At 41.5% G+C, this 27,421-nt stretch overlaps 3 protein-coding genes across 9 annotated transcripts in view; all 3 read right to left on the reverse strand.

Annotated features, from left to right (window-relative positions):
• Positions 1 to 9,667, reverse strand: part of LOC110533729 (phospholipase D2) — a 36,195-nt gene extending 26,528 nt beyond the window's left edge. The window contains exons 1-16 of one of the 7 annotated variants that reach the window (XM_021618210.2): positions 9,512 to 9,666; positions 9,330 to 9,382; positions 5,537 to 5,690; positions 5,255 to 5,385; positions 4,981 to 5,123; positions 4,717 to 4,810; positions 4,379 to 4,444; positions 4,234 to 4,292; positions 3,864 to 4,109; positions 2,454 to 2,597; positions 2,266 to 2,349; positions 1,817 to 1,895; positions 1,222 to 1,332; positions 780 to 989; positions 475 to 649; positions 223 to 341 (exon numbers count right to left, since the gene is read on the reverse strand). In XM_021618210.2, the coding sequence (XP_021473885.2) occupies positions 223 to 341; positions 475 to 649; positions 780 to 989; positions 1,222 to 1,332; positions 1,817 to 1,895; positions 2,266 to 2,349; positions 2,454 to 2,597; positions 3,864 to 4,109; positions 4,234 to 4,292; positions 4,379 to 4,444; positions 4,717 to 4,810; positions 4,981 to 5,123; positions 5,255 to 5,385; positions 5,537 to 5,678 (1,803 nt within the window). In that variant the 5' untranslated portion in view covers positions 5,679 to 5,690; positions 9,330 to 9,382; positions 9,512 to 9,666. Of the gene's footprint in view, positions 1 to 222; positions 342 to 474; positions 650 to 779; positions 990 to 1,221; positions 1,333 to 1,816; positions 1,896 to 2,265; positions 2,350 to 2,453; positions 2,598 to 3,863; positions 4,110 to 4,233; positions 4,293 to 4,378; positions 4,445 to 4,716; positions 4,811 to 4,980; positions 5,124 to 5,254; positions 5,386 to 5,536; positions 5,691 to 9,176 lie in introns of all 7 variants that reach the window. The other 6 variants (XM_021618209.2, XM_036990124.1, XM_036990123.1 and 3 more) reach the window with 6 other exon arrangements.
• A 204-nt stretch (positions 9,668 to 9,871) lies between these two features.
• LOC118966630 (cornifin alpha-like) lies at positions 9,872 to 10,381 on the reverse strand. Its single transcript, XM_036989346.1, has one exon. The coding sequence runs from the start codon at positions 10,379 to 10,381 to the stop codon at positions 9,872 to 9,874; it is 510 nt and encodes a 169-aa protein (XP_036845241.1).
• Positions 10,382 to 13,925: 3,544 nt separating this feature from the next.
• Positions 13,926 to 22,470, reverse strand: LOC110534897 (acetylcholine receptor subunit epsilon-like). Its single transcript, XM_036989347.1, has 7 exons — positions 22,354 to 22,470; positions 21,184 to 21,256; positions 19,294 to 19,494; positions 18,252 to 18,366; positions 17,914 to 18,037; positions 16,858 to 17,049; positions 13,926 to 14,698 (listed from the first exon to the last, which is right to left on the reverse strand). Exons 1-7 carry the CDS (start codon positions 22,468 to 22,470, stop codon positions 14,684 to 14,686), a joined length of 837 nt encoding a protein of 278 aa, XP_036845242.1. The 3' UTR covers positions 13,926 to 14,683.
• Between the last annotated feature and the right edge of the window lie 4,951 nt (positions 22,471 to 27,421).

Consider the following 27,421-nt stretch of genomic DNA (forward strand, 5'->3'; position numbering starts at 1 on the left):
TGGATATCACAATAATTATGGGGGGGGGGCTGTTTTTGCTTTGTCATTATGGGGGTATTGTGTGTAGATTGATGGGGGGGGAACAATTGAATCCATTTTAGAATAAGGCTGTAACATGACAAAATGTGGAAAAAGGTCAAGGGGTCTGAATACTTTCTGAATGCACATCAAAGTAAAGTCATGAAAGAAAGATCCTTAGGAACCTCTTATTTGGGTTCTGACCTTGGCAAAGTTCCAGCGCTGGATGAAGTGGCGGGCCACATCCCTGGCAGCTTTGCCGTGGAGTGCAGCAGACAAGTCACGCCACGGCATACGGGGCACCTCAGTGCGGTCAATGTTGTCTGGGGAACAAAGGACTTTACATTTAAGAATGAGCCCTCTTGGGTGTGTTGTGTATGCATGTACGTGTGTATTAGTGAGTGCGGGAGTGATAGGGGGGGTTATGAATTGAGCTATAGTGTGTGCATACTGTACCTTCGAATGGGCGGTCCAGTTGGACCCAGTCCTTCCTGATGAAGTTGCTGTAGTCCTTGCCAAGCCACAACTGGGTGTTGTTCGTCAGGTCCACATGGTTGACCTCCTCTGGCTCTGTAGGCTTTGGATCCTGGGCCAAGTCTGACCCATCCACCTGGTCACCCGAATCAGCTGCCTAGGGGGCAGAGTAGGACAGTCTGGTAATGAAGTCACCGCTCAACACCAGGTAACACTGAACTATGGATTACCAGAACAGAACAACACAAGAGAAAGATTAATCTTGACTTTGTCTTGAGGTGTCTCACTTCTGGCTCAGCCAGTGGAGCCTTTGGTTCATCTTCAGAGATATGATTGGTTGTCTCCGTATCAGTCAACCGGTACTGACTGTCGTCCCACCTCCCAAAGGCCAGGTCCAAGCCTCCCACAAAAGCCACTGATTGGTCAATGGCCACCATCTTCTCATGATGGGCCCACAGAAACACCACAGCGGACATATGGTTGGGGTGTCGCATCACCTGTTGGGAAGATGTTAGGGAAGCTAAGGACACAAATCGAATTTTTGAATTTAAATTATAATACCCAGATTAACATAACGTAGTAATGAAAGCATGAGGATGTGTATGATTCCTCTGTTTAGTGTGACACTGTGCTACAATGTTATGACTAAGAGCCAGCTATGTGGATTGGTTTTTCAGGTGTAAAGCACCACCTGACTGCAGAGCAGAGATTGGAGCGTCTCAGACAGACCTTGATGTTGGGGTGCATGTCCATCAGTGTCCTCTTGCTGTGGCCACTGTTGATTCCCAGGGCCATTTCCACCTCCTTGTACAGGAGCACACATACTTTGACACCTTGTTCCTGCACAGAGAAAAGAAAGGATGGATATACACAGAAGGTAGTCTGGCTGATACCAAAGTCCTTCTGACTTCAGAGTCTGGAAAGGCTGTTTTGATGTTGTGGGCACGATGCGTTGATAATGAAGGGGGCTGTGCTGTTACTGGTTGGGTCTCCTCAGTGTCTTTCTCGCTCAAACACCCACAGGCACAGCCACACACATCCCCAGAGTGCCACCCCCTTCCATTACAACTGTTTGATTTTCAAACCAAACAATCTCAAACCCCCAGGAAAAAATTATATTCCAGAGAACCAACCAACCAACCAATCAAGATTTCATTAACAGGCAGCCTCCTTTTCAGACCAGTGGGTCACAACTGTGTGATCATGAGGTACGCTTGAGGAATGGAGGGATTAACCTTCAGTGCATTCAGAGGAGAGGAGTAGGAGAGGTAAAAGGGAGACTAGAAACATGTTGATAGGAGAAAGTTGGGAAGTAGATTCGTACTGCTTTGCGTTTGAGGATCTGGTCCAGGCGCCAGTATGTGTCTGTAGCTGGCCTCTTCAGGAAAACCTCTGGGCTGAGCCTGGGAGGGAGGGAGGGAGGGAAATACGTATTCACCATGCAATGTTAACCATGTACATATTTACACTGTGTCCTGCTATTTACAGACTAATTCGAAACAAACCTAATACATGTTGGAAACAGTGATCTCCGTTGATATTGAGATCAAATACTTGTTTTGTTTGCTGTATGCTCTTATTTAGCTCACGGCAGAGCCATTTTCTACAGTATAATGTATATGGCTCTGGATAACCACTCTCTATAATTATGGAGAGCACTGTGCTTACATCAGTACAAGTATTGGAACACAGTAGGCTTACTAGCCATAGAGATATACTGTATAATAATAACATGTTCAAATATATTTATATGGTGCTAGCTCTGCTCCTCACCACCAGTCTGTGATGAAGATCTCCTCCTTGGCCTGCTCCAGAGCATCAGCCAGGTCTGCAAAGTAGCCACTTCCATTTACATACCTTTAATATGACCAATTCATAAACAGAGACATTACATTCAAGTTAAGGGTGTATACAGCATGTACACATACCACATTATCATCTAATTGGAAGCAACATCTGACCATTTAGTGAGTGTGTTCTCCCGTGGCGGGGCAAAGCCCCCAAAGCGTTGGACCTGGAGGAATTCACAGGGCTCAGCCAGCCTATTGATCTCATGGCTCCACCAGTGAGCCTGTCTGTAGCTGTTACATTTGATGACCAGATTCCTACACACACAAAACACTCATGTAAGAACACAATAGGGATGGGCACGGTTATTCGAATATCCGAACAGATGTTATTATTCGATTACTTGGAAGAGTAATCATTTTTTATAAAAAGGCTTTGTCTATTATTATTTTTTAAGGCTTTGTCCAAAATTAAATGATCTGATATTGCGAAATCTTTTTTTATATTGAACCTTTATTTAACTAGGCAAGTCAGTTAAGAACAAATTCTTATTCTACAATGACGGCCTCTCCCAGCCAAACCCTCCCCTAACCCAGACGACGCTGGGCCAATTGTGCGCCGTCCTATGGGACTCCCGATCACGGCCGGTTGTGAAACAGCTCGGGATCCAACCAGGGTCTATAGTGACACCTCTAGCACTGAGATGCAGTGCCTTAGACAGCTGCGCCACTCGGCGGCCTACAAGAATAGACCATTACAGCCAAAATGGTAATAAAACATCAGTTTTATGAGTGTGCCGCATAAAAAAGACAAACCGGTAGCTTACACACGTTTCACACTGGTTTTAATGTCTATGGTTTCACACATGTAGCTTGTTGTTATTGTCAGTCAAACAAAGCGGAGCTACACTCAGAGGCTCCAAGTGTAGCAAGTGAAGTGGCCGATTTCTAACCAATGCAAAATGGAATTAAACTTATGGAAATAAAAAGGCTAAATGAAAAGGAGTAGGCTATAATGATGAACCAACAGGTAGGCTGTGGTTTCATATGAATGGAGTTGTTGTAGACATTGGATGGGGAGTGCAGCAAAATAGCCTCTATTTGCTTTGCTACTTTAGCTAGCTAACTGGCTAACTTATCTGGCTGCAGTAGCTAGCTATTTCACAACAATTTGATGTAGTCAAGACAGGCCATACCAGATGGTCTGATAGATAGTTTGTCAACTAGTCGGTTTGGCTATTTTCTCTCTCTCCCTCCGTGCACAGCGCACCAACTCTCTCTCGAGTCTCCATTAAAGTAAAACATTTATCATAATTATTTAAAAACATGTATTTCGACTACCCGGATATCCAAAAAAATATCATGGCATTATTTGAATAATGAAATAATTTAAAATGTCCATCCCGAGAATACACATACACGAGTTTACATAGCGAGATAATACTTGCCCGCACAAATACACAAACAGCTAGGAATTGACTCATAAATAAGAAAAACAGTTAGGAATACAAGTGTCTATTTGAGGGTACACTTTTGAGTGTCTGTCGAAAAGTAATCATATTTTGGATTCCACTATGAACTTACCTGGTGAAGTTCTGAATGCAAACCCCATACTTGGTATCAGTATATGCACGACCCACTTGAACTTTGAACTCCGGGTCAAAGACCAGTACGAAGCAGACGACCCCATTTTCCCGGTTCATATAGAGCAGGAAGGAGTCCTTGACCACCAGCCAGCGCTTTGACCAGCGAAAGCAGAACTGGTGATGACCAATACAGTTCAACCCCTGGATACGGTGACCTCCTGACCTTTTGAAGATGGAACCCTCCCTGAAACATAATGACATCACTCACACAGACATAGAATCAGTCACATTAAAATATACTGAATAACACTGTCTCTCTTTTTCATATAACATCACACACACTCTCATAGACTATTAATAGTGCTTACAGGCCTTTGGGTCCAAGCTCACTGACAAAGGAGAGAGCACTGACATCAAGGAATTCCAGCTGGAATCAGAACAAGATAGGATGTGCTATCATCACTGTCTGACAATGAATGGTAATTGGTGTATGTGTGTGCCATCTTAACTCACCATGCCGTGATAGTTCTTACAAAAGGAATTCTCCAGAAGGCCGTTTAGGTATTCCTCAAGGTATTTCTATAACAGAGAGATCAGAAATCAGAACTGACTGGACCTACATTATCAAATGTCAACAAATCAAATGGTCAGATAGACAGAAGAACCCCTGATAATGATTTTAAAAAGTCACAAGATTGATCCCTCGTTTTTTGTGTGGAGGGAATTATCTACAACTATGTAGATGTAAGACAGTGATGTGTGGCTCTCTGTCTGCATGTGTACCATGGTGTTTATCAGTGTCTGTCTTTTTGTGTACAGTATGTGTGGTTCCATGGTTGTAAGAGTGATACCGGTTTGCTGGAAGTTCGTCTCATCCTCTCAGTCCCGTGTAGACTTGGCATCTCCTCTGTCATAGCCCTCAGTTGCGCTCTCTGGGCTGCAAATCTAAAAATAAACATTTTAATATTCTAAACATTTTACTGCTTAAACTCGTACCAAAATCACAACAGGCCTTCACTCTGATTTGAAGTGCATCCCCTCTAAACAAATTATTCTCAGCACAGATAATGGGTTGATTTGCATGTCTGAGCTCCGATTGGTGCTCTGAGTCGGACCTTCCCAGAGGCAGGAAGTGGGCCATCATCTTGTGCTTGTAGAGGTCACGGTGCAGCTCCTGGAAGTGCTTGTACTTCCTTTTAACCGTCCAGGTGAACTTGCCATGGGTCAGCTTCACAGTGTACAGAGTGCACACACGGACCTGGAAGAGAAAACATGCCATTGACTTGTGTAGCCTACACATAATGTAAACATGTGCTCATGTGGAAAGGTACAGGTGTGCATATAATATACAGACACATGAATAAACACTATGTACACACACACACACACCTTGGAGCGCGTAGTGTATCTCTCGGTGCTGTCCACTCTGCAGATGACTGGAGTCCCAGGCAGTAACACAGGCACACCTGCCTCCTTCACATCAAGCAGATGATGGACCACCAGGAAGGGACGACTCTCCTCTGTGGGGAGATCAGATGACACAGGCAATCTATTACAGAATAATTCAATACCACTACTGAAGTCTTATCAGTCTAATGTGATGTAAAGGTATTTGGATGGAGGGAATAAAACATTATAGGCTACATCAACAACTAGGGTCTGTGTCCTCACCTCCTTCCCTCATGAGGCCATCCAGCTCTTCCTTGCTCAGCTCACAGTCATCCGTGATGAAGTGCTTTGTCTTTTGGGCCACCGCCGCTCCCCCATCTGGACATGGAGGGGTATTGCAGCATGCTGGTGCTGGACTGGCCATTGTGCTCTATCCCTTTCATCACAAAGAAAGATTCCACTAAATATGAATCACATTCCATCACCATAATCTTTCAAACATCTCGCTATAGTATCCAGAAAAAAACTTTAATCTAGCTGAATTTACTGTATTACATAGAAAATACTTGACAATAGTGGAACTGTACAATGCAATGACAGTCATTCAGACTAATTGCAGGCCTGTGTCAATAAGGCCGAGATTTTTTTCAGACACGTTATCTATGAAGTACATTACATTAAAGGCCACCTAACACAGATGACTATAAATAGTGGGGAGAACTGATCTATGAACTAGGAGAGACTGTCTAAATATAATCCTGGGACCTCTCAAGTGCCTCAGACACTGCAGTGAACCAGATAACACCGATCACACACCACCACACCATCTGAAGAGGAACAAATGGCATGATAACAGCATCAAAAAGTACAATCATGTGTTGGTGGTGTATACCTGGTTTTATCATCAGTGGTGTGACACATAAGAAGTCTTGGAGGGAGCACACACAATGAGAGAGAAGGGTCTGTGCAAATGCGTGTGGGAAGAGGGATCTGATTGGATGAGTAGATTTTGTTTCCAGGGCAACCAAGTCCAAGGTGAAACAAAATCGAGAGAGAGAGAGAGCGATGCATTGACAAAATGTGCATCACGGTCTCCACGTCTCTTACTATGCAGAGTATCAGCCTAGCTCTGACAGTGGTCTTGGTACTGTATCTACATTGTCTTTGCTGTAATGCAGGACAGATTCTAGTAAGCTGTACAAGTCTCACCATAGGGACTGTTGCTAGGGGACCCTACAGTGGTTCCTAATTCCCAACATAAATCTATACCCACTGGTGAGTTTGTGCTGTAGGCTTATTCTGAGTCATGGATAAAGAAACATTAGTTGTTTTCATTTGGAGGGAAACATTTCTGAACTGTGGATGGGTCAACACACCAAAACATGAGGGGAGAAATGTTATTAAGTGTGCACACTGGACAAACTACCATGTAATCAAAATCTACAATCAGCCAGATATTTGCTTAATTTATTACACCATAATCAACATTCTCTAGAAAATATCTAGTCTAGCCAGTCAGTCATTCAAATGACAAAATGATAGGCCTATTGCCTACTATAGATTTCCCCACTGAAGCCATCATTCTATTTTCCATAGCCTCCACCCATTCCCCCTGCAGTTAAATATAAGTTCCAAAGCACTCTAGAAAAAACGGAACATCTTGGCATGTGAGTGGGACTCAGGGGTAGACGTAACATAGTAAATGAAAATCAGGGACGTTCAAATTAGCATATGTTACGTTTCGTATTGTATGTATTAATTTGTGGATTTCCATCATCACATTTTGTATGATATAGAGCAGGTTCCCCAACTGGCGGTCCAGGTTTTATTTGGCCCCCCAGGTTTTCTGAGATTTTTTATTGTTGGACATAAGACTGAAAACACCAGGAAATCAGCTCCTAATGATTTTAAGTTTGTAAATCTGTTCAAGTATTGCCACGCATAATAAAGAGGCATATGTGATAGTATATAAATGTAAGCAAGGTTTGAAATTATTATGTTTCAATCAAATATTATATCTGTTCAGGTTTCTTGCGGTCAATTTGCATTCTACAAATGATTTGTAATTATGTTTTGGCCTCTGACCATCTGCTCAAGAAAAAAGAAACTGCCCGCAGCTGAATCTAGTTGATGATCCCTGATATAAGGTGTCCAATCAAAATCATATTTTGATCAATGAGTGAAATAATATGTTAATTGTGTAGATAATGGCCTAAGAAACCAATGGTCCAAACCTCATGTCTCTATCATAATCCATTCAAAACCTATTGGCGTTTTTACCCTTGTAGGATTGTCAACAATAGGGTGACTAAACTCAAAGGAGACCAGAGACAAAGTGGCAAAAATCTGAGAAATAGTATCGCATCATCTAGGCTGGATGCTGTCCGAGAAATAAGGTTACCTGACAGGCTCACCATTGAACTCAACATCTTTCTTCTCAAATGCGGATGACATAAATCAATAGAGGTAAGATAGATATAGATTGTGATATAACATGTATTTTGATATTTTAGTATATGCTGTTCATATTAATGCAAAGTTTCTGTTCTTTTTCCAAGACTTCTTACAAAAGCAAGCGTATCTCTGAAATGTCAACAGAGGTTTTTAACATTTAATTCAGCTCGTGTCATGCTAATTATGCTATTTGCGACCCGCGGAACAACTTGGATGACGATGACCACAAAATGTTAAATCCTCATAAGTTTCGGGTGAGAGAACTCCACCGCTCTTTCAATAGAGCTCGGTGCTAATTATCGGATGTATTAGTTTATGAAATCTGACTTTTCGATATAATGTGATATGTTGGAGAAAACTCCACTGAAAGATTCAGAACCATATTTGTCTTGGTAAAATGTATTTAATAGCATAAGGAAGTGAAATGTCATCACCAATGCACATTTTCACCAACTCTGGGCAGAGTGGGTGGACACCGTATATAATGTTACAAATTACAATTCGTATGACATGAATTTGCAATATGTATGATATGTTAAGAATTCCAATTAGTTGTTGCTGTGGTTAAGGTTAGGAGTTAGGTTAAAGGGTTAAGATTACATGACATGCTATGTAGTTGCAAAGTAGCTCAAAAGTAGTAAGTAGTTCCAAAGCTGCTAATTATTTAAAATGCTAAAGTTGTCTGTGATGAGATTTGAACACGCAACTTTGGGTTGCTAGATATTCATGTTATACACCCACCCAATCACCCTCCTTTCGTTTTTGCCTTAAGGAAAACTGATGTTAGAGGGTTCCTCACCCTGAAAGTAGTCTATGGGCCGAGAGAGTAGATTGCATGGTACAGTTATTTAAAAAGACACTACAAACTTCAGCTAACCTTAGAAACAAGCTAACAATCAATGGAAGTGATGGGGCCATATGAGCATGTTTATAAAAAAATATAAGAATGTCCAAAACACTGGAAATCAACTAGTTTTATATTACTTAAAGGCGATTTGACTCACATACCCACATCACTTCAATTGATTAACTTGTGGAGGCTAAAGTTAGCTGAAGTTTGTAGTGGCTGTTTAAAGAAAACTGAACCATGGATTACAGTTTCCCCTGGCCCATAGACTACTTTTAGAGTGAGGAACCATTTAACATCAAGTTGTAAAATAGTGAACTACTCGTGTAAGTAACCTTTGGTCTTATGTAACCATACCAAACATAACATATTATACTAATGAGTGGCCGATCCTTTTCATTTACTATATTACGTCTAGTGTATGATACCAGGTTGGAGAACGAAGGCGCAAACAGAATTGGCAATGTGAAACTATAATAAAGTATCCCGTTGAAATGTCGCATAGGCCTTATTAGTATTCTGCATCCGTGCTGTTTTAAACTGTCTAAATCACGATAGTTCCCTTTATAGTGGTATAGAATCACAGAGGATATTCATTTTAGTAGAGGCGTAGCTACTTACTAAAGCATCACATAGAAAAGATCAGGAAGACGAGGGTCAAATTCCATATCCTTGAGCAAAAATATCTTCGTTTTTCTTCCTACTCCCTTCGCCCTAGAAAACTTATCAGTAGTTTTGACGTAAAAGAGAGACGGAAAGCGATACAGTACTTACTCTAAACCATGCACATGTAAATGTTCCTTCCGGCTGCATGGTAGGATATATTCCTGAAATCATTCACCGAGAATATCCGCTACAGAAGCACAAATAGTCTGATGATACAATAGTGCGCGATTACTTGTCCAGGTAAACATTGCATCAATGTATCAACAACGTATACATTTCTTTCAAATTACCTAGCTATTCCATTGTCAAAGAAAATGTCGCATAGTGCCTGACGTAGCAGGCAGCAGCACTCCAGTTGAAGACGGATTGTACAGTCAGCAGCACAACAGTAGTTAACCTTTATTTAACTAGGCAAGTCAGTTAAGAACAAATTCTTATTTACAATGAAGACCTACACCGGACAAACCCAGACGACGTTGGGCCAATGGTGAGCAGCTCTATGGGACTCCCAATTACGGCCAGTTGTGATACAGCCTGGAATCGAACCGTTTCTTCTATTAAAATTCAAATATAAAATTGAGAACTAACAATCAACAACTAAATTATAAGAGTTTGGTCCGGTTTATATGATTTTCATTGGTTTTAAATTATCAAACGTCTTTGTTGCTTGAGATTTTCTCAATAGAAGAGATTACTTTATTTGAAGTGTAACCAGCTGCAAACCAGAGGTGATATGCTGGATATGGCAGGTCTGGTTTTGCTGGCTCTGGCAGGTCTGGTTTTGCTGGCTCTGGCAGGTCTGGTGTTGCTGGCTCTGGCAGGTCTGGTGTTGCTGGCTCTGGCAGGTCTTGTGTTGCTGGCTCTGGCAGGTCTGGTGTTGCTGGCTCTGGCAGGTCTGGTGTTGCTATCTCTGGCAGGTCTGGTTTTGCTGGCTCTGGCAGGTCTGGTTTTGCTGGCTCTGGCAGATCTGGTTTTGCTGGCTCTGGCAGGTCTGGTTTTGCTGGCTCTGGCAGGTCTGGTTTTGCTGGTTCTGGCAGGTCTGGTTTTGCTGGCTCTGGCAGGTCTGGTTTTGCTGGCTCTGGCAGGTCTGGTTTTGCTGGCTCAAGACATTCCTCCTCCTCATTCACACAAAATGAATGAGTACTGTTGAACTGAGACATGTCTCAACTGGGGCTTTGGTCCAGAAGCCAAACAGAAGGAATGTTGGGAGCACATGGTTCCTGAGTGGTGCAGCAGTCTAAGGCACTGCATCTCAGTGCAAGAGGTGTCACTGCAGTCCCTGGTTCAAATCCAGGCTGCATCACTGTGATTGGGAGTCCCATAGGGGAGCGCACAATTGGCCCAGCGGTGTCCGGTGTAGGCTGTCATTGTAAATAAGAATTTGTTCTTAACTGACTTGCTTAGTTAATTTAAGGTTACATTTAAAATGATTAAGGAGACTAGATACCCCTACAGCTGCTGTAAATCCCTTCCTAGCTGTGGAGGAACAAGTCCTAAACATCTGGGAAAATAGCATATTTCATTACCTATTGCTTTTTAACTCTATGAGAGGTTCCAATATTGGGGTAGTAATATCTTTGTTTTCACTCAGAGATAATTTAATTGGACCTTGTAGTACCTACTGCAGGGGAATTGGGTCAGTGTTTAAAATACACTATGTGCCACTTTTTTTTAAATCAAGAACAGTTTTGTTGTATCAATTATCAGCTCTCTCACACTTTCAAATTAAACACATGCATGAGAGTTCTGACATTGACATGGATGGATGCACGGAAGTTATTTAGAGTTGTCCAAGTGCTTTCACTCCACAGTGCTGAGGCATAGTCTCTGGAGTTGAAGAACAGAGATGAACTCTGACATTGAATTGAAATGTTTATTTTCTCCCAATTGAGGACAAAGAAGATCTTTGGGTGAGTCAGCAGACATTGTCTAGTCATAGTGGTCAGTCAGACCACACCCTCTACACTCAGTAGAAACAGTCAATTGTGTTGAACCTAAAGAGATTTTAATCTCAAATTACATTGTAATATTCTAAATACATAAACAAATGTATAGACACAATAGAAAGACCAGAAAATCTTTTGTTATATTAAACCTAATTTCTTGCCCAAAGCAACATCAAAATGTGATCTTGAAGGTGTGTAGCCTATTCTGATTCACTCAAAAGTAGCATAATTATAGTGGGGTGATCAAGTAGAATGTAGGCTACCCCTATATGCAAACACGTAGACTACAAATGATTTTAGCTAAGCCTTGGAATCAGTCAAGCAGTGTTTTGAGGCGGTCTGCATTAACCTTCGTCTTCAACATTGTCTTATATTTGAAAAAACAAACTGCCATTTCAAGATTTAATAGCCCCATATTGTATGTGCACCCTCTCAACAATGACCACAAGTCTTTTGATTTTAAAAAGTATTTATTTAATAACATAAAATACTAACAGTAAAACACAGTACGTTTGAATATCCAATGTTTTTGCTGACTATGTACCATCCAACACATTCTCTTGATGCGAAAACTCCATATTCAATGCCATAATGTAAAACAAACAAATTGTTGATCATGATGATTTGTGTATGCCAACATCAGCAGCATAGGTGTTTTAATTGTATACAAAAATGTATTGTTTAATTATATAACATTTTATAAATGAGGCACCAATTGGGCAGAAAGGAAAGCAAGGCCTCAGTTTAACTTTGAATTAAGTGTCTGGGTCATTGTATCATTATTTAGTACAAGTTAAACAGAACAATTCATTAACCATGTAAATGTATCGTGTGTAAAATAAAGTAACTAGCTAAATCTAATATTCTTAGAGTATAATAGTCTTCTTACATTAGAAATTGCATTATATCCATCAGTAAAGACCTGTGTCACATATACATCACCATACAGTGAGATACAAGACAGACAAGAAATCTATAGGGTATAGGAGACCTGCACCTCATCCTAAGGCAGTGTGAGGGCTGAAACCGAGATCTGGCTTCTTCATTTTGTTCTAACCAAGCAAAGCCCACAGCAGACTTACTGAATTAAATCACAACTGCTTTGCCACAAACTGTGGCATGTTTTGGCATGTTCATGTCCCATGGCTTACTAAAAAATAGAATACATACGTGTAACAAGAAATGGTTAGGGTAAAACACAAAACACAGTTTGAAATATTTATCAAATAGGATGACATGTTATCAAGACGATGCCATTTTCAGTCATCTACTGCCAAAAAGACTAATAAGTAAGCAGTACAGTCGGGAAGTATTCAGACCCCTTGACCTTTTCCACATTTTGTAACATTACAGACGTATTCTAAAATGTATTAAATATATATTTTTCATTATCTACACACAATTCCCCATAATGGCAAAGCGAAAAACAGGTTTTTAAAAATAAAAAACAGAAATGGCTTATTTATATAAGTATTCAGACCCTTTGCTATGAGACTTGAAATTGAGTTCAGGTGCATCCTGTTTCCATTGATGATTCTACAACTTGATTAGAGTCCGCCTGTGGTAAAATCAATTGATTGGACATGATTTGGAACGGCACACACCTGTCTATATAAGGTCCCACAGTAGACAGTGCATGTCAGAGCAAAAACCAAGCAATGAGGTCGAAGGAATTATCCGTACAGCTCCGAGACAGGATTGTGTCGAGGCACAGATCTGGGGAAGGGTACCAACAACTTTCAGCAGCATTGAAGGTCCCCAAGAACACAGTGGCCTCCAGAGGTTTGGAACCACCAAGACTCTTCCTAGAACTGGCTGCCAGGCCAAACTGAGCAATCGGAGGAGAAGGGCCTTCGCCAAGGAGGTGACCAAGAACCCGATGGTCACTGACAGAGCTCCAGAGTTCTTCTGTGGAGATTGGAGACCCTTCCAGAAGAACAACTCTCTGCAGCACTCTACCAATCAGGCCTTTATGGTAGAGTGGCCAGACAGAAGCCACTCCTCAATGAAAGGCACATGACAGCCCGCTTGGAGTTTGCCAAAGGGCACATAAAGGACTCTCAGACCATGAGAAACAAGAGTCTCTGGTCTGGTGTAAAACAAGATAACTCTTTGGCCTGGATGCCAAGCATCATGTCTGGAAGAAACCTGGCACCATCCCTACGGTGAAGCATGGTGGTGGCAGCATCATGCTGTGAGGATGTTTTTCAGCGGCAGGGACTGGGAGACTAGTCAGAATTGAGGGAAAGATGAATGGAGCAAAGTATAGAGATCCTTGATGAAAATCTGCTCCAGAGCTTTCAGGACCTCAGACTGGGGCGAAGGTTCGACCTTCTAAAAGGACAACGACCCTAAGCACACAGCCAAGGCAACGCAGGAGTGGCTTCGGGACAAGTCTCTGAATGTCCTTGATTGGCCCAGCCAGAGCCTGGACTTGAACCCGATCTAACATCTTTGGAGAGACCTGAAAATAGCTCTGCAGCAACGCTCCCCATCCAACCTGACAGAGCTTTCAAGGATCTGCAGTGAAGAATGGGAGAAACTCCCCAAATACAGGTGTGCCAGGGTTGTAGCGTCATACCCAACAAGACTCAAGGCTGTGATCGCTGCCAAAGGTGCTTTGACAAAGTAATGAGTAAAGGGTATGAATACTTATGTAAATGTGATATTTTAAATAAAGTTAAATAAAGGTTAAATACACATTTCTAAAAACCTGTTTCTGCTTTGTCATTATGGGGTATTGTGTGTAGATTGAGGGGGGGGGGGGGGGGGGGGGGATCTATAAGACGTTTTAGAATAAGGCTGTAATATAACAAAATATGGAAAAAGTCAAGGGGTCTGAATACTTTCCGAATGCACTGTAAGTGAAGAAATGAGCAAGACAACTTAAGTCTCAATGATATGAAGACAATGATGATGATTCATATATTCTGTGACCAAGTTAAGAGAAGGGGCATTGCCTTGTCCTCCTAACTGGGGAGGTACCGTTTGTTTTCCCCAGGAAATGGAAACTCTGGGACGGAGTTAAAATGTCCCGTGAGGAATATGGCGACAGTTCTGATGGAGAAGAGGGCCATGGCCACCCAGAAACACACCTTGTCAACCATCTTCCCAATCAATACCCAACTCTCCATTTCCTATGGGACAGTTAACGGTGAGCCAGAAGTGGGGAGACAATAACCCACACTGTTCTATCAGGATTTCTTAACCCTCAGCTCATCATGGGCCTGTATTCAAAGTGTCTCAGTGTAGGCCTTTTAAAATCATAATAAATGTATTTTATCAAAAAGAGCATGATCCTAGATCAGCACACTTTGTGAATATGGGCCTGAGCAGAATGAATTGAAATGAAACTGACCCAAAACCTGACCTACATCCCCAGAATAAAAGCAATACTTACTGACCCAATGTCATTTGCTTGCTTTGTGCTCTCAGCGATAAAGTTACAGGCATCCACATATTCCTTGATCTCAGGAGCAGCTTGGGCGAGGCTCTTGTACAGGCTGGCTGTGGTGCTCATAATGCCATCCACTAGAGGGTAACAGAGACATACAGTCACCTACACATATGCTGGTGATGGACCACAGTGCTAATCTTTATCCTCTCTCCTTTCCTATTGATTGTGATACTTATTTACAAGAACAAATACAAGCAAATGCTTTTTAAAACCAATTCAAATTAACCCAGACATCTATTCAAAAAAGTGGCTTGCTGGATAATATACATAACTACATCTCAAAGAAGGGCTGTCCGCAGACCTTTTGGGAGGGGGGCACCCCCCAAAAAAGGGCACCCCAAAGAATTGGTTCTAATAGCCACGGTCACAGACTCGTTGAGCAATTATTACAAGGGAAAGCAGAACAATCTGAATAGTAAACTATGTTGCTAAACTATTTTGAACTCAAATTCTGCACTTATTAACAACGACCAACCAGTCAAAATAGAAGATTGTAGCCTACCATTACTATATCCAACCCAACTCTATTTGTGGCCACTATCATGCCTGCCTGCAAAGCGCTCATTGCCAGCCGGATAGCCCAGTTCTTCCTCACAAATGTCATGAGAATTTCGCCAGAATATGTTATCTTTGTCCCGTAATATTGATGGCAGTGCGATGTTACAGCTGCTCACCTTTAGACATATAGCCAGTAGCCACCCACACTAGGCCTATCTGAAATATGAAAATGATCAATCAAATCACCAGGTAGACAATTGTTCGGGTTCACAGTGCGCGGGTTGACTCAAACCGCAGGCCCCGTGGTTATATCCGCAGGGCGAGTCACGAAATATTGTGTGGATGAAGGGCGGGTTGAGGTTCATGAAATATTGTGTGGATGAAGGGCGGGTTGAGGGTCATGAAATATTGTGTGGATGAAGGGCGGGTTGGTGGCGGGCGGGTTGAATAAAGACAATACCTTAAATCCATAAATGTATAATTATTGTGCAATGTATACATCTTAATGAAAGAAAAACCTCAATCTAGTTTATTTTAGGCTATCTGCATTCGTGCATAAGCCTAAACTTTAGGGCCTAACTGTATATGCGCCAAATAGCCAACACGCCAATCACCAAATGCATTTGGTAACGGGCAGAAAAAGTTAATGTTGAGGGAGCTGTAGCCTACTGTTCAGAAGGGTTAAATAGAAACTAAATATTTTTTCATCTTTAGAGAATGCGAATGCACAGTTAGCACCTATAAACAGTACCTATCTTTATCAGCATCATAAAAGCTGATAGTATTTCAATCACAATATATGCATCCAAGCCAAAATGAAATCTTATCAGAAAAATGTTGGGTCGTTTTCACAGCTTCCCTTACAACCGGGTAAACTGATGTCATTTGGAAATGTTGCACAGAAAATCTTTCCTGATTTGAGTTATTGCATTTTCTCCCAGATCTCTAAACTTCTTTGCTCCACGAAAGAAGCAGAGATGACAGAGAGAACTTTAACGAAGTCAACTAGATTGAAGCATTCATTCTATCGATTTATAACATTCTGGTGAGCAAGGGTTTATTTACTCTTCGGGCAACATAATGACAGAAGAGAAGCCACCTGTATCTAATTACAGACAAGTTGACTAACAAATAGCCTACCAAAACGTTGGAAATTATAAGCAGAAACATATCGAAAATCAGGCAAAAAGATCTTCCCCCAAAAAATTCTGCCATCTCTAGCCTACCATGCATTTTCTATATTTGCGGGTTAGGGTCGGTTCTCAGATTTCCACTTTATTACACATAGTTGTGTGGTTGCAGATGTGTTATTAGCAATTGCGGGCGGGTGCCGGTGAACAAACAGCTGACGCGTGCACCACTAGCGTGCCCTTCTTTATGCTCCAACGTTGATGAAGTCATTGGTCAACAATTAAGATGCGCAACTTGTTGGTTCTGAAGCATAGATGATCATTTAATGAAGACTTGCTGACAGTAGGTTCAGAACAACCACGACAGAACATTTATTTAAAAAAATAAACATTTGGGGGGAAATTATAACACCACTGAAAAGGGCACTTTGGAGACTGGAAGGGCAAAGGGGCATGTGCTCTGTACAGGTAGAGCCCCATCTGTGCACGTACCTGTTTCAAATGTTGTTGGCACAACTGTTTCTGGGTTCCATAACAAATGTTGTATACCCCCCCTCCCCATGCGCTATCCTTTCTTCCCTCCCTACCGGCATCTCTAATCTTACCAAATGATCGTGAGGCCATGCCTCTCTCTGTTTGTCAATCATCATCTCGCTGCGTGGTTGTTTCAGCACATACTCCTCCGCTCTCCACATCAGGCCGAAGAACGAGCTACGCCGTCGCTCCCTCACTCCCGCCTCTGCATTATCCACCAGAGGGGCCATGCCCAGGAATTGAGGAACAAGCTCCAGGAAGAGCTAAACAGGGGAAAGGAAAGGTGGATTAAAACAAAAAAGTCAAATTCATTCTGACAAAGTAGGATCTTATGTCATATCGGTTCGTTATAGTATTGAATAAAGAAAAAACAAGGCATAAAAAAAAAAGTATAATTCTTGTGCAATTCATATCTATAGGCGACACTAAGGTTGTTCTATCTATCTAGCTTCTACCGAAGCTTTAGGGCCCAACTGTAGCGTGCTAATAACACGGCAATTGCCAAAAGCTTTTGGGAATTTAGGCTTAAAAAGTTAACATTGAAGCACTGAGGCAAAAGGGACAATATCGGAGTTTAATTCAGTAAGAGAAAAGCTGTGAAATGGAGTTGAAAATTAATAGAAGGACCAGAACAGTCTGTAAAGGTGCTATCTTTATAAGAATCATAAAAACTGATAGTATTTCAACCATGTTGGGTCGTTTTAACAGCTTTTCATTTCCTTAAACTGATTTTTTTTATTGCATTTTCTCCCTGGCCCCTAATAATACATGTCTTTGCCACATGAGAGAAGCAGAGATGAAAGAGAGCTTTGCCATGTCAACTGATTTGAAGCATTCATTCTATCAATTTATTCTGGTGAGCATGGGGTATATTTACACTTCTAGGTCAAAGTACAGAAGAGAAGGCACCTGTTTTGCTTTGTCATTGTGGAGAAAATCCATAAATGTAGAATGTTGAAAAAGTTTTGAATACTTTCAGAATGGACTGTATTTTAATCATGACTTGGCCTATGCAATAAAGTATTTAACTTTCAAACCCACACAAGTACTGCACCTGGATTTTTTTTATGCCACTTAGCACCCATTTGTGGTTAAACAAATCATTTTGCTTTTCAATGTATACATACGTGCTGTGTGGGACATGGTGTGTGGGACATGGTGTGTGTATTGGGACTGCGGAGGGAGATGTTGAGCACCACGATTTGGTTGGTGGCGATGAGTGTGGTCACAGACATGACAAAGATCAGGTACCTGGAAGAGAAGAACAGACCGATGTTGATGTAGAGGGGATTTGGCTCTCTTATGGAGTAACAGAAATGTATGGAGGAAGGCAGTAAGAAAGAGACTGAAGAATCCCATTAATGAGGGCATCAATTTGAAGCTGAGAAAGGAATGCAGTGACTATTATATGGAGCCTCTCACACAGAATCATCATACAAACACACCCAGGTACATTCTAACTCACTTGCTAATGTTTGGGACATTGAGAGATGTCTCAGGGACCTTCTGAGCAATAAGAAATAGGAAGACAGTCTGAGCCAGCAGGACAGAGATGGACACAGTCAACTTCTGCCCCCCATCTATGAAGAGGACAGCAGAGAATCAGAGGGGTACAGGCGGGAGTACAGTGCTTTTCCCATAATCATCAGACGACAACAGACATAATATACAGATGGTTTTATTTTGGCCCACCAAGTGTTCTGAGCAACAAAACATTTTTTGTTGGACAGCTCCAGCTCCAAATCAGCTCCAAGTGGTAAACATTTTGGAAATCTGATCCCAAATAGGCCTATTTATTCCCAAGCATAATAAAGAGATGTGATCGTAAACAAATGTAGCCTAAGCAAGGTTTGAAGTTGTTTTAGTCACATTATCTGTTTGGGTTTCCTGTGGTCAATTTGTAATCTAGCAAACAGAATCCAATTTTAGTCCGACAATATACAGTGCATTCTCTAGTTTGAAACTCAAAACCATGAAATCTATGTTAGAGCATAAAGGGGCAATCTGCACTTGCTACATCCATTTGTGGACTCATAAATTAATGATATGTACCCATTGATTATTGAATAACTTATTGATTCCTCATAAGCATTCGTACCCCATCAGAATCCAAAATATAAACTTGTTTTACTTCAATGTTTGTAAACAAAGTAAATGTAAACACCACATAACCTCAGAACATTAACTATAATTCTGATACCATGGGATGGTCAGTCCTTGCATCCATAGCTCTGTTTTATGATTTTTAGTGGTTATATTTCTCTAGCCCCATCCCTCAGCTTTTTACTGAAAAGGGGGCAGGGAGGACGCTTTGTTATTGTTTCAACTGCTGATAGCTGCTTTAAATATAAATCATTTGATTTAATAGTCAATATTGGAAAAAACACTTGTAACACTAACAGAACAACTGCTAACATCAGTTGTTGATGGCATACTGTATGGCATACTCATCTTCCTGTATCCTTAAGCTACACCACTGACCAATCAGCAGCAGTGTTGCAACCTACCCTGTGCAGGTAGGAGGTAGGCCAGGACGACCAGGGAGGAGATGAGTGAGCAGGGCAGGATGATGTTGATGATGTAGAATAGAGGTTCTCTCTGGATGACCAGGTTGAAGGAGATTTCCTTGTACTCCAGGTCATCAGGAGTGTAGCGTGAGTTGATCAGCTTCCTGGCTGGCCTGTGCTTTATGGCCCACTCACCGTTCTCTAACAGGGTGGAAACAGACACACTGGGATCAATAGAAGCCATTTCATTAGGATTTGACCTGTTGATGGGTTGTCAATTGTTTACAGATAACTGTTAATCAAATCAAATGTTATGTCACATGCTTCGTCAACAGGTTTAGACGATGTCGTAGAATTACAACATTAAGTTAATCACATTACTTTTACATTAGAATGTATTCCTATATTAAAACATTGTCTTTTTTCTAGAGGCAACAGAATAGGGTTCTTAGGACTCTCATGTGTCTGTGTGAAGAGAGAATCCTCAGATTTACGATGGCTTGGTGAGAACCTAAAGACTGCATTCCATGATTAGTGTCTCTATTGGTAACAGGGAGAACCAATGTCCAGTTTATTTAAGGATGTAGTATTCTAGGTTGCATTAGTATTTCTGTATAAACAAGTAGTAAATGAGCTAGACAGATATTTAGCGCCATGTAAATCTTGATGTATGTTGCATGAGAGCACAATGTACCTTTGTATAATTTATGTTCCTTGTCACAAGCACTCAGGAAGACTATAAATAGTTCTAACCGAATCCTGTTTATTTGGGCTTTAACACTACACCATTGGGTGATAGTTAACGTTCCATTACTGCAGTCATTAAATAATGAAGTTCAATTGTTTTGAGGAAATCTAAGTTTCTTTGATTAGAATAATTCCATCACAACTAACAATGAAATGCTAATTTACAGGTCCTTTTCCAACCATGTACTTCAGATTAGAAAAATAAAGTCAAATATAAAGTGACATGAGGAATAAATACACAGTGAATAACAATAACGAATAAATATAACATGGCTCTATACATGGAGTACCAGTACCGAGTCCGTGTGCAGGGGTACGAGGTAATTGAGGTAGATATGTACATATAGGTCAAGTGACTAGGCAACAGGATAAATAAAACAGTAGCAGCAGCGTATTTGGTGAGTGTGAATGTGTGTTGCGTCAGTATGCGTGTGTGTTGGGATGTCAGCGTAAGTATGGGTTAGTGTGTGGGTAGAGTCCAATATGTGTGCGTAGTCACTGCAAGGGAGTTAGTGCAAAAAAAAGAGTCAACACAGGTAGTCAGGGTAGCCATTTGATTAGCAGTCTAATGGCTTGGGGTTAGAAGCTGTTTAGATCCTGTTGGTTCCAGACTTGGTGCACTGGTACCGCTTGTCATGCGGTAGAGGAGAGAACAGTCTGCGGCTTGGTTGGAAGGAGTCTTTGACAATTTTTTGGGCCTTCCTCTGACACCGCCTGGTATAGAGGTCCTGGATGGCAGGGTGATTAGCCCCAGTGATATACTGGGCCATATGCACTAACTTCTGTAGTGCCTTGAGATTAGATGCTGAGCAGTTACCATACCAAGCGGTGATGCAGCCATTCAATGGTGTAGCTGTAGAACTGAGGATCGGAGGGCCCATGCCAAATCTTTTCAGCCTCCTGAGGGGGATGAGGCATTGTCATGCCCTCTTCACGACTGTGTTGGTGAGTGGACCATGATAATTCCTTAGTGATGTGGACACCGAGGAACTTGAAGCTTTCAACCCGCTCCTCTACAGCCCCAATGGGGATGGGGGCGTGTTCGCACCTCCTTTCCTGTATTTCACAATCAGCTCCTTTGTCTTGCTGACATTGAGGAAGAGGTTGTCGTCTCTGACATTCTCCCTTTGACAGCCTCGTCACCGATCAGCCCTACCACCGCCATGTCCTCGGCAAACTTTATGGTGTTGGAGTCGTACATATTGATTTTGAGAAACTACAAAGTTGTATATTCAGTATTTGTGTCACACATGCAGGACCTGAATAGTGGTGGGAAACTATTAGGGGGAGGTAGATTTTGAAATATAATTTATTTAAAGAATGGTGCCGGAGGAGATGCCTGCCGTTTTACAGGCTCCTAACCAAATGTGCTATTTTGTGTGTTTTTCTGCATTGTTTGTAACTTATTTGTTGATGCTACCGTCTCTTATGACTGAAAAGAGCTTCTGGATATCAGAACAGCGATTACTCACCTCGAACTAGACAAAGATTTTTTCTTTAATGAGTCTGACGTGAAGGATATAATGCTATATAATCTGACGTGAAGGATATATAAAGGCCCAAATCCTAGTCATTCGCATTAAGAAAATAAGGAGATACATGGGGCGCAGATCAGGGTGCCTTGTGAGAATTCATCAGTGAGTGGATAACACGCCTCTACCATCCGTTCTATTGGCCAACGTGCAATCACTGGAAAATAAACAGTTCAAGACTATGAAAGATGGAAAAAACTCAAAGTAGGAGAAAGGAAAAAACAGAATCTAGTCAAAGTGTGCAAGAAACAAATGATAAATGAATTGATAAGATTGGTGAGAGAAACACACACAATCCAGACAGTCTCTTCCTTTTCAGAGGAGATAATATGATTGTCTGATGAAGACATTTGTCTATTTCAGTTTGCCATGTGATAGTACTGTAGTGCACCCTGCATGGTGGAAGTACAGAACTGTTTGTTTTTTTTACCTTTATTTAACTAGGAAAGTCAGTTAAGAACAAATTCTTATTTTCAATGACGGCCTAGGAACAGTGGGTTAACTGCCTGTTCAGGGGCAGAACGACAGATTTGCACCTTGTCAGCTTGGGGATTTGAACTTGCAACCTTCCGGTTACTAGTCCAACGCTTTAACCACTAGGCTACCCTGCACCCCCGACAGTGTGTGTGTATATATATATATATATATATATATGGTTTTACATTTGAGTCATTTAGCAGAAGCTCTTATCCAGAGTGACTTACAGTGCATACATTTTTGTACTGGCATCTACTGTATGTGTGTTGTATTGTTATGTTGCAGCAGGTGTGGTCTGTCTCACCAGGGAGATGAGGTTGGTCAGAATCAGCTTGACCTCCACCTTGTCTGTGGGGTGCGCTGCTGGACAAATACTCTTGTTGTAGCTTCTGAACACGTCCCCAATCAGCTTAGACTTCATTACAACTCACTGCGGAAGGAAGGAAGGAACCCATGATATTATGAAATATGGGTGGCATAAAACCCATAGGGACTATAAAGCATACTATTTCAAAGGATTTAACACTTGAAAGGCCAAAGGAACTTGAATAATCAGTGACCAATTTGCTAAAAGCACCCAATGAACCATTTTCAATTTACATGATTAACATCTAGGCATGTCAACCCATGGCTGGCTCCAGGCATAAGCAGTCACTTAGGGCCCCTTGCAGCTAGAAGTTGAGCGTTAGATATTAATACACAAGGTACAAGTTCGAAATCCTCCCCAACCAAATCTCACTTAGGGCACCCACAAGGCTAGAGCCACCCTGTGTCAACCATAAAAGCCAATTTATGCTTGATCTGGCAATGTGGATCAGAGGCTCCATGTGGAGGGTGTGAAGCAATTGCGGAGCCTCCAGAGGCTTGCGGTGGCGATGCCATGCGCCCCCCACATGTTTTAACAATGAGGAGGTACCTGCATAGATCTGCATTGACATGATTAGTGTTCAGTAGGTGGGGGAGGTATATCCTGTATAAACACAAATTCACTTCCTTCACAACAAACATGGAGAACCCTGACGAACAGGTTCACAAATAAAAACATCTTTATGATACCTTGTGTAGGGATTTCAAAAGACACGATAATGAGTTTGAACTCCTGGAAAGATTTCTGGGAGGTTATGGGGATAGATGTGGTAAAAAGGTCAATGGAATGCAAAACATGGCATCGAAGAACGCTGGATTGGCGCACATTCAACTAATCTGATCTAACAAAGCAGATATTTGTCAAATCTGTCATGATTGATGTATTGTAACAGGCCCACAATGTGGTCACTAAAATAAGGATTTGGATACATTTGGCTGTTTTCGCTGCATAACATTTAGAAGTTGGCTCTATTCATATAAACGGGTAGCATAGCTAGCATACAGAAGTAGGTGGTGGTAGTCAAAGTAGTTTAACTGTAATGCAGTTGATTAATGACGATGACATTAACATGTGTTGGGGGTTGACATCCATACAAGTATTATACTCTGATTTTGACCTCAACGTAGTGTGAAATACACATATAAACAATAGCCTAAATGTAGGATCATTTTGCTGTGGGGCAATGAGGAGACTCGGGTGAGAAAACGGTGCAGCCTTTTTACATCGTGCCATCTTGGCTGAGCTCCTGTGTCAAGCATCCGGAAACGGACTCCAACATTTCAGAAGGTCTTGTCATTTTGTTTAGCCAGTAATTAACTGGATGGCTATAGAGATTAATTCTGAATCACTAGTTATGTGGTGCAGTTTATTGGATGTGTAAACTCTGTAAGAGACCGTTTATGCTTGATCCGAAAATATGTTCGGAGGCGCCATATGGATTGTGAGACAATTGCGAAGCCTCCAGCGGCACGCAGAGGCCAAATTGAGCTCCGTAACGCATAGCCATGCGTCTCTCAAAATGTGTAACAATGCCGAGGGCTCCCCCAGCTCCTCCGCATTGAAAAAAAATGGTTGATAGGCGAGTGCGGGAGGTCCTCTATAAACACAAACTCACTTCCTTCACAACAGCTCTGCGAAGCGCAAGAAGTATGAATGCACTAACTTCCTCAGAGGCCATATCACCATTAATCCTGCATGGCCAATGCAGACATCAAATTGACCATGTAGCGCCTTTAACACCAAAAGTTGTAACAATGTTCAAAACGTTTTCGCAGTGCCTATAAAAAGAAAATGCCACCTGCCTCCCAGGAACAATAGAAACAACATGTTTCGTAATGATACAAAGAAAAAAATGCTGTTGCGAAAGTAGCAACTACACTTCCTGGAGTCCACACAAAACATGAAACTTGACATAACATGAATAGACAAGGATAGAACTACATCAAAAAAATGGCACACGTACCTTACATATCAATACACACGTGTTTAGTGAATCAGGCAGAACAGATGACCAGGGACGTTTCCTGTTAAGTGCGTGAATTGGACCATTATCCTGTCCTCTTAATCATTCAAAATGTAACGAGGGTGTCAGGAAAAATTTATGGAGTAAAAAGTACATTATTTTCTTAAGGAGTGTAGTGAAGTAAAAGTTGTCAAAAATATAGTAAAGTACAGATACCCCAAAAAACTACGTAAGTAGTACTTTAAAACCATTTTTACTAAAGTACTTTACACCACTGATGAAGTCTACACCGAGAGGTGCAACTGCCAAGAGCAGTGTTCCTGACCGTGAGAAAAACCTATCAATATAAACACTTACCCAGTACTGTCACACCCCAGAGTAAACCTACAGTTGCAACCAAACAAGTCCAAAGGGAGTGCGTTGCCATCGCAAAGTTAACCGATCTTTACTTACAGTTCCAGATTTGAGTAATGTACAAACTTAAAGAAAGAGAAAGCTAGAGGTTATTTCCGAAAGGCTCGTAGCCTGCCTTATCCCGCTGCCCCTCGCTTCGCTTCTCCTGCTGTCGCTACACCCACGGCTCGGGTTAGACAGCAGCCGGAAACCGCTCAATTCTGTCGACATTCTGGTCGTCCATAATAATTATCATTATGCTATTGGGTGGTGGTGACACCGATTATGAAGGTAATGTTTCTGTTTGATATGTCAGCTAGTTTCAAACTATGAATAGCCCAACACTATGCCGGAAAACACAACTGAACACTTTGAAAACGTGTGTGTAGGGCTCAATGATACCACTGGTGCTCCCAATTTAAAGTCAAGCGTAAAACATCAAATCTAAGCGCACCAGAATAACAAAGTATTGATTGAGATATAGCCTAGCATTTTGAGCTATATGAATTCTAGATACTTTTGAAGCACATGTAGTGCTCTAGAAACTCATATTTAACCCTGTAAATACATTTGTTAATTGCACAAAGCTGAAATGTTGATACAAAAACCTGTCATGGAAATTACAAAGTCATTTGTGGAATTTTAGGTTTCTACATTGTGTAAAAGCACTACCTATTGAGATGCATTATATTTAACATTTTACACTGTCTCTTTAAGAGCTTCAATCAGGCTTTTATGGTAGAGTAGCCAGACAGAAGCCACCCCTTAGTAAAAGGCACATGACAGCCTGCTTGGATTTTAATCTTAAAGGACTCTCACACCATGGGAAACAAGATTCTCTGGTCTGATGAAAACAAGATTGAACTCTTTGGCCTGAATGCCAAGTGTCACGTCTGGAGGAAACATGGCATCCTCCCTACGGTGAAACATGGTGGTGGCAGCATCATGCTGTGGGGATGTTTTTCAGCAAGGACTGGGAGGCTAGTCAGGATCGAGGGAAAGATGAATGAGGCAAAGTACAGAGAGATCCTTGATGAAAACCTGCTCTAGAGTGCTCAAGACCTCAGACTGGGGTGATGGTTCACCTTCCAACAGGTAGTACACAGCCAAGACAATGTAGGAGTGGCTTCGGGACAAGTCTCTGAATGTCCTTGAGTGGCCCAGCCAGAGCCCAGACTTGAACCCGATTTAACAATTCAATTCAAGGGCTTTATTGGCATGGGCTAACATTGCCAAAGCAAGTAAAGGAAAATAAACAATAAAACTGAACAGTAAATATTACACTCACAGAAGTCACAAAATAATAAAGACATTTATGTCTATATACAGTGTTGTAACGATGTGGAAATAGTTCAAGTACAAAAGGGAAAATACATAAACATAAATATGGGTTGTATTTACAATGGTGTTTGTTCTTCACTGGTTGCCCTTGTGGCAACAGGTCACAAACTTTGCTATGAGATATGAGAGTTTATCAACATTGGGTTTGTTTTCGATTTTTTTGTGGATCTGTCTAATCTGAGGGAAATATGTGTTTCTAATATAGTCATACATTTGGCAGGAGGTTAGGAAGTGCAGATCAGTTTCCAGCTCATTTTGTGGGCATTGGGCACATAGCCTGTCTTCTCTTGAGAGCCAGGTCTGCCTACAGTGGCCTTTCGCAATAGCAAGGTTATGCTCACTGAGTCTGTACATAGTCAAAGTTTTCCTTATGTTTTGGGTCAGTCACAGTGGTCAGGTATTCTGCCACTGTACTCTCTCTTTAGGGCCAAATAGCATTCTAGTTTGCTCAGTTCTTTTGTTAATTCTTTGCAATGTGTCAAGTAATTACTTTTTGTTTTCTCATGATTTGGTTATGTTGCTATCCTGGGTCTCTGTGGGTTCTGTTTGTGTTTTTGAACAGAGCCCCAGGACCAGCTTGCTTAGGGGAATCTTCTCCAGGTTCATCTCTATGTAGGTGATGGCTTAGGTGGTTGTGGAATTAAACGGTTATTTTCTGGATTTTGATAATTAGTCAGTATCGGCCTAATTCTATTCTAATATTTTTGCAGAATTCTGCATGCAGAGTCTCAATTTGGTGTTTGTCCATTTTTGTGAATTCTTGGTTAACCCCAGACCTCACAACCATAAAGGCCAATGGGTTCTATAACTGATTCAAGTATTTTTAGCCAGATCCTGATTGGTATGTCGAATGTTATGTTCCTTTTGATGGCATAGAAGGCCGTTCTTGCCTTGTCTCTCAGCTCATTCACAGCTTCGTGGGAGTTACCTGTGGCGCTGATGTTTAGGCAGAGGTATGTGTCGTTTTTTATGTGGTCAAGGGCAACGGTGTCTAGATGGAATTTCTATTTGTGGTCCTGGCAACTTGACCTTTTTTGGAACACCATTATTTTTGTCTTACTGAGATTTAATGTCAGGGCCCAGGTCTGAAAGAATCTGTGCAGAGGATCTAGGTGCTGCTGTAGGCCCTCCTTAGTTGGTGACAGAAGCACCAGATCATCAGCAAACCGTAGACATTTGACTTCAGATTCTAGTAGGGTGAGGTCGGGTGCTGCAGACTGTTTAGTGCCCTCACCAATTAATTGATAAATATATTAAAGAGGGTGGGGCTTAAGCTGCATCCCTGTCTCACCCTATGGCCTTGTGGAG

The sequence above is a fragment of the Oncorhynchus mykiss genome, chromosome 10, assembly GCF_013265735.2.
Source record: "Oncorhynchus mykiss isolate Arlee chromosome 10, USDA_OmykA_1.1, whole genome shotgun sequence".
Lineage (NCBI taxonomy): Eukaryota > Metazoa > Chordata > Actinopteri > Salmoniformes > Salmonidae > Oncorhynchus > Oncorhynchus mykiss.

Excerpts from the sequence above, each read along its gene's own strand:
- LOC118966630 (XM_036989346.1), bottom strand. The coding sequence starts at position 10,381 with ATGTCTCAGTTCAACAGTACTCATTCATTTTGTGTGAATGAGGAGGAG.
- LOC110534897 (XM_036989347.1), bottom strand. The coding sequence starts at position 22,470 with ATGAAGTCTAAGCTGATTGGGGACGTGTTCAGAAGCTACAACAAGAGT. Across the intron at positions 21,257-22,353 it reads TGACCAACCTCATCTCCCTG|TTTCTCAAAATCAATATGTA; the intron begins GTGAGACAGACC and ends ACAACTTTGTAG. Across the intron at positions 18,038-18,251 it reads AATGTCCCAAACATTAGCAA|GTACCTGATCTTTGTCATGT; the intron begins GTGAGTTAGAAT and ends CTTCTCTTCCAG.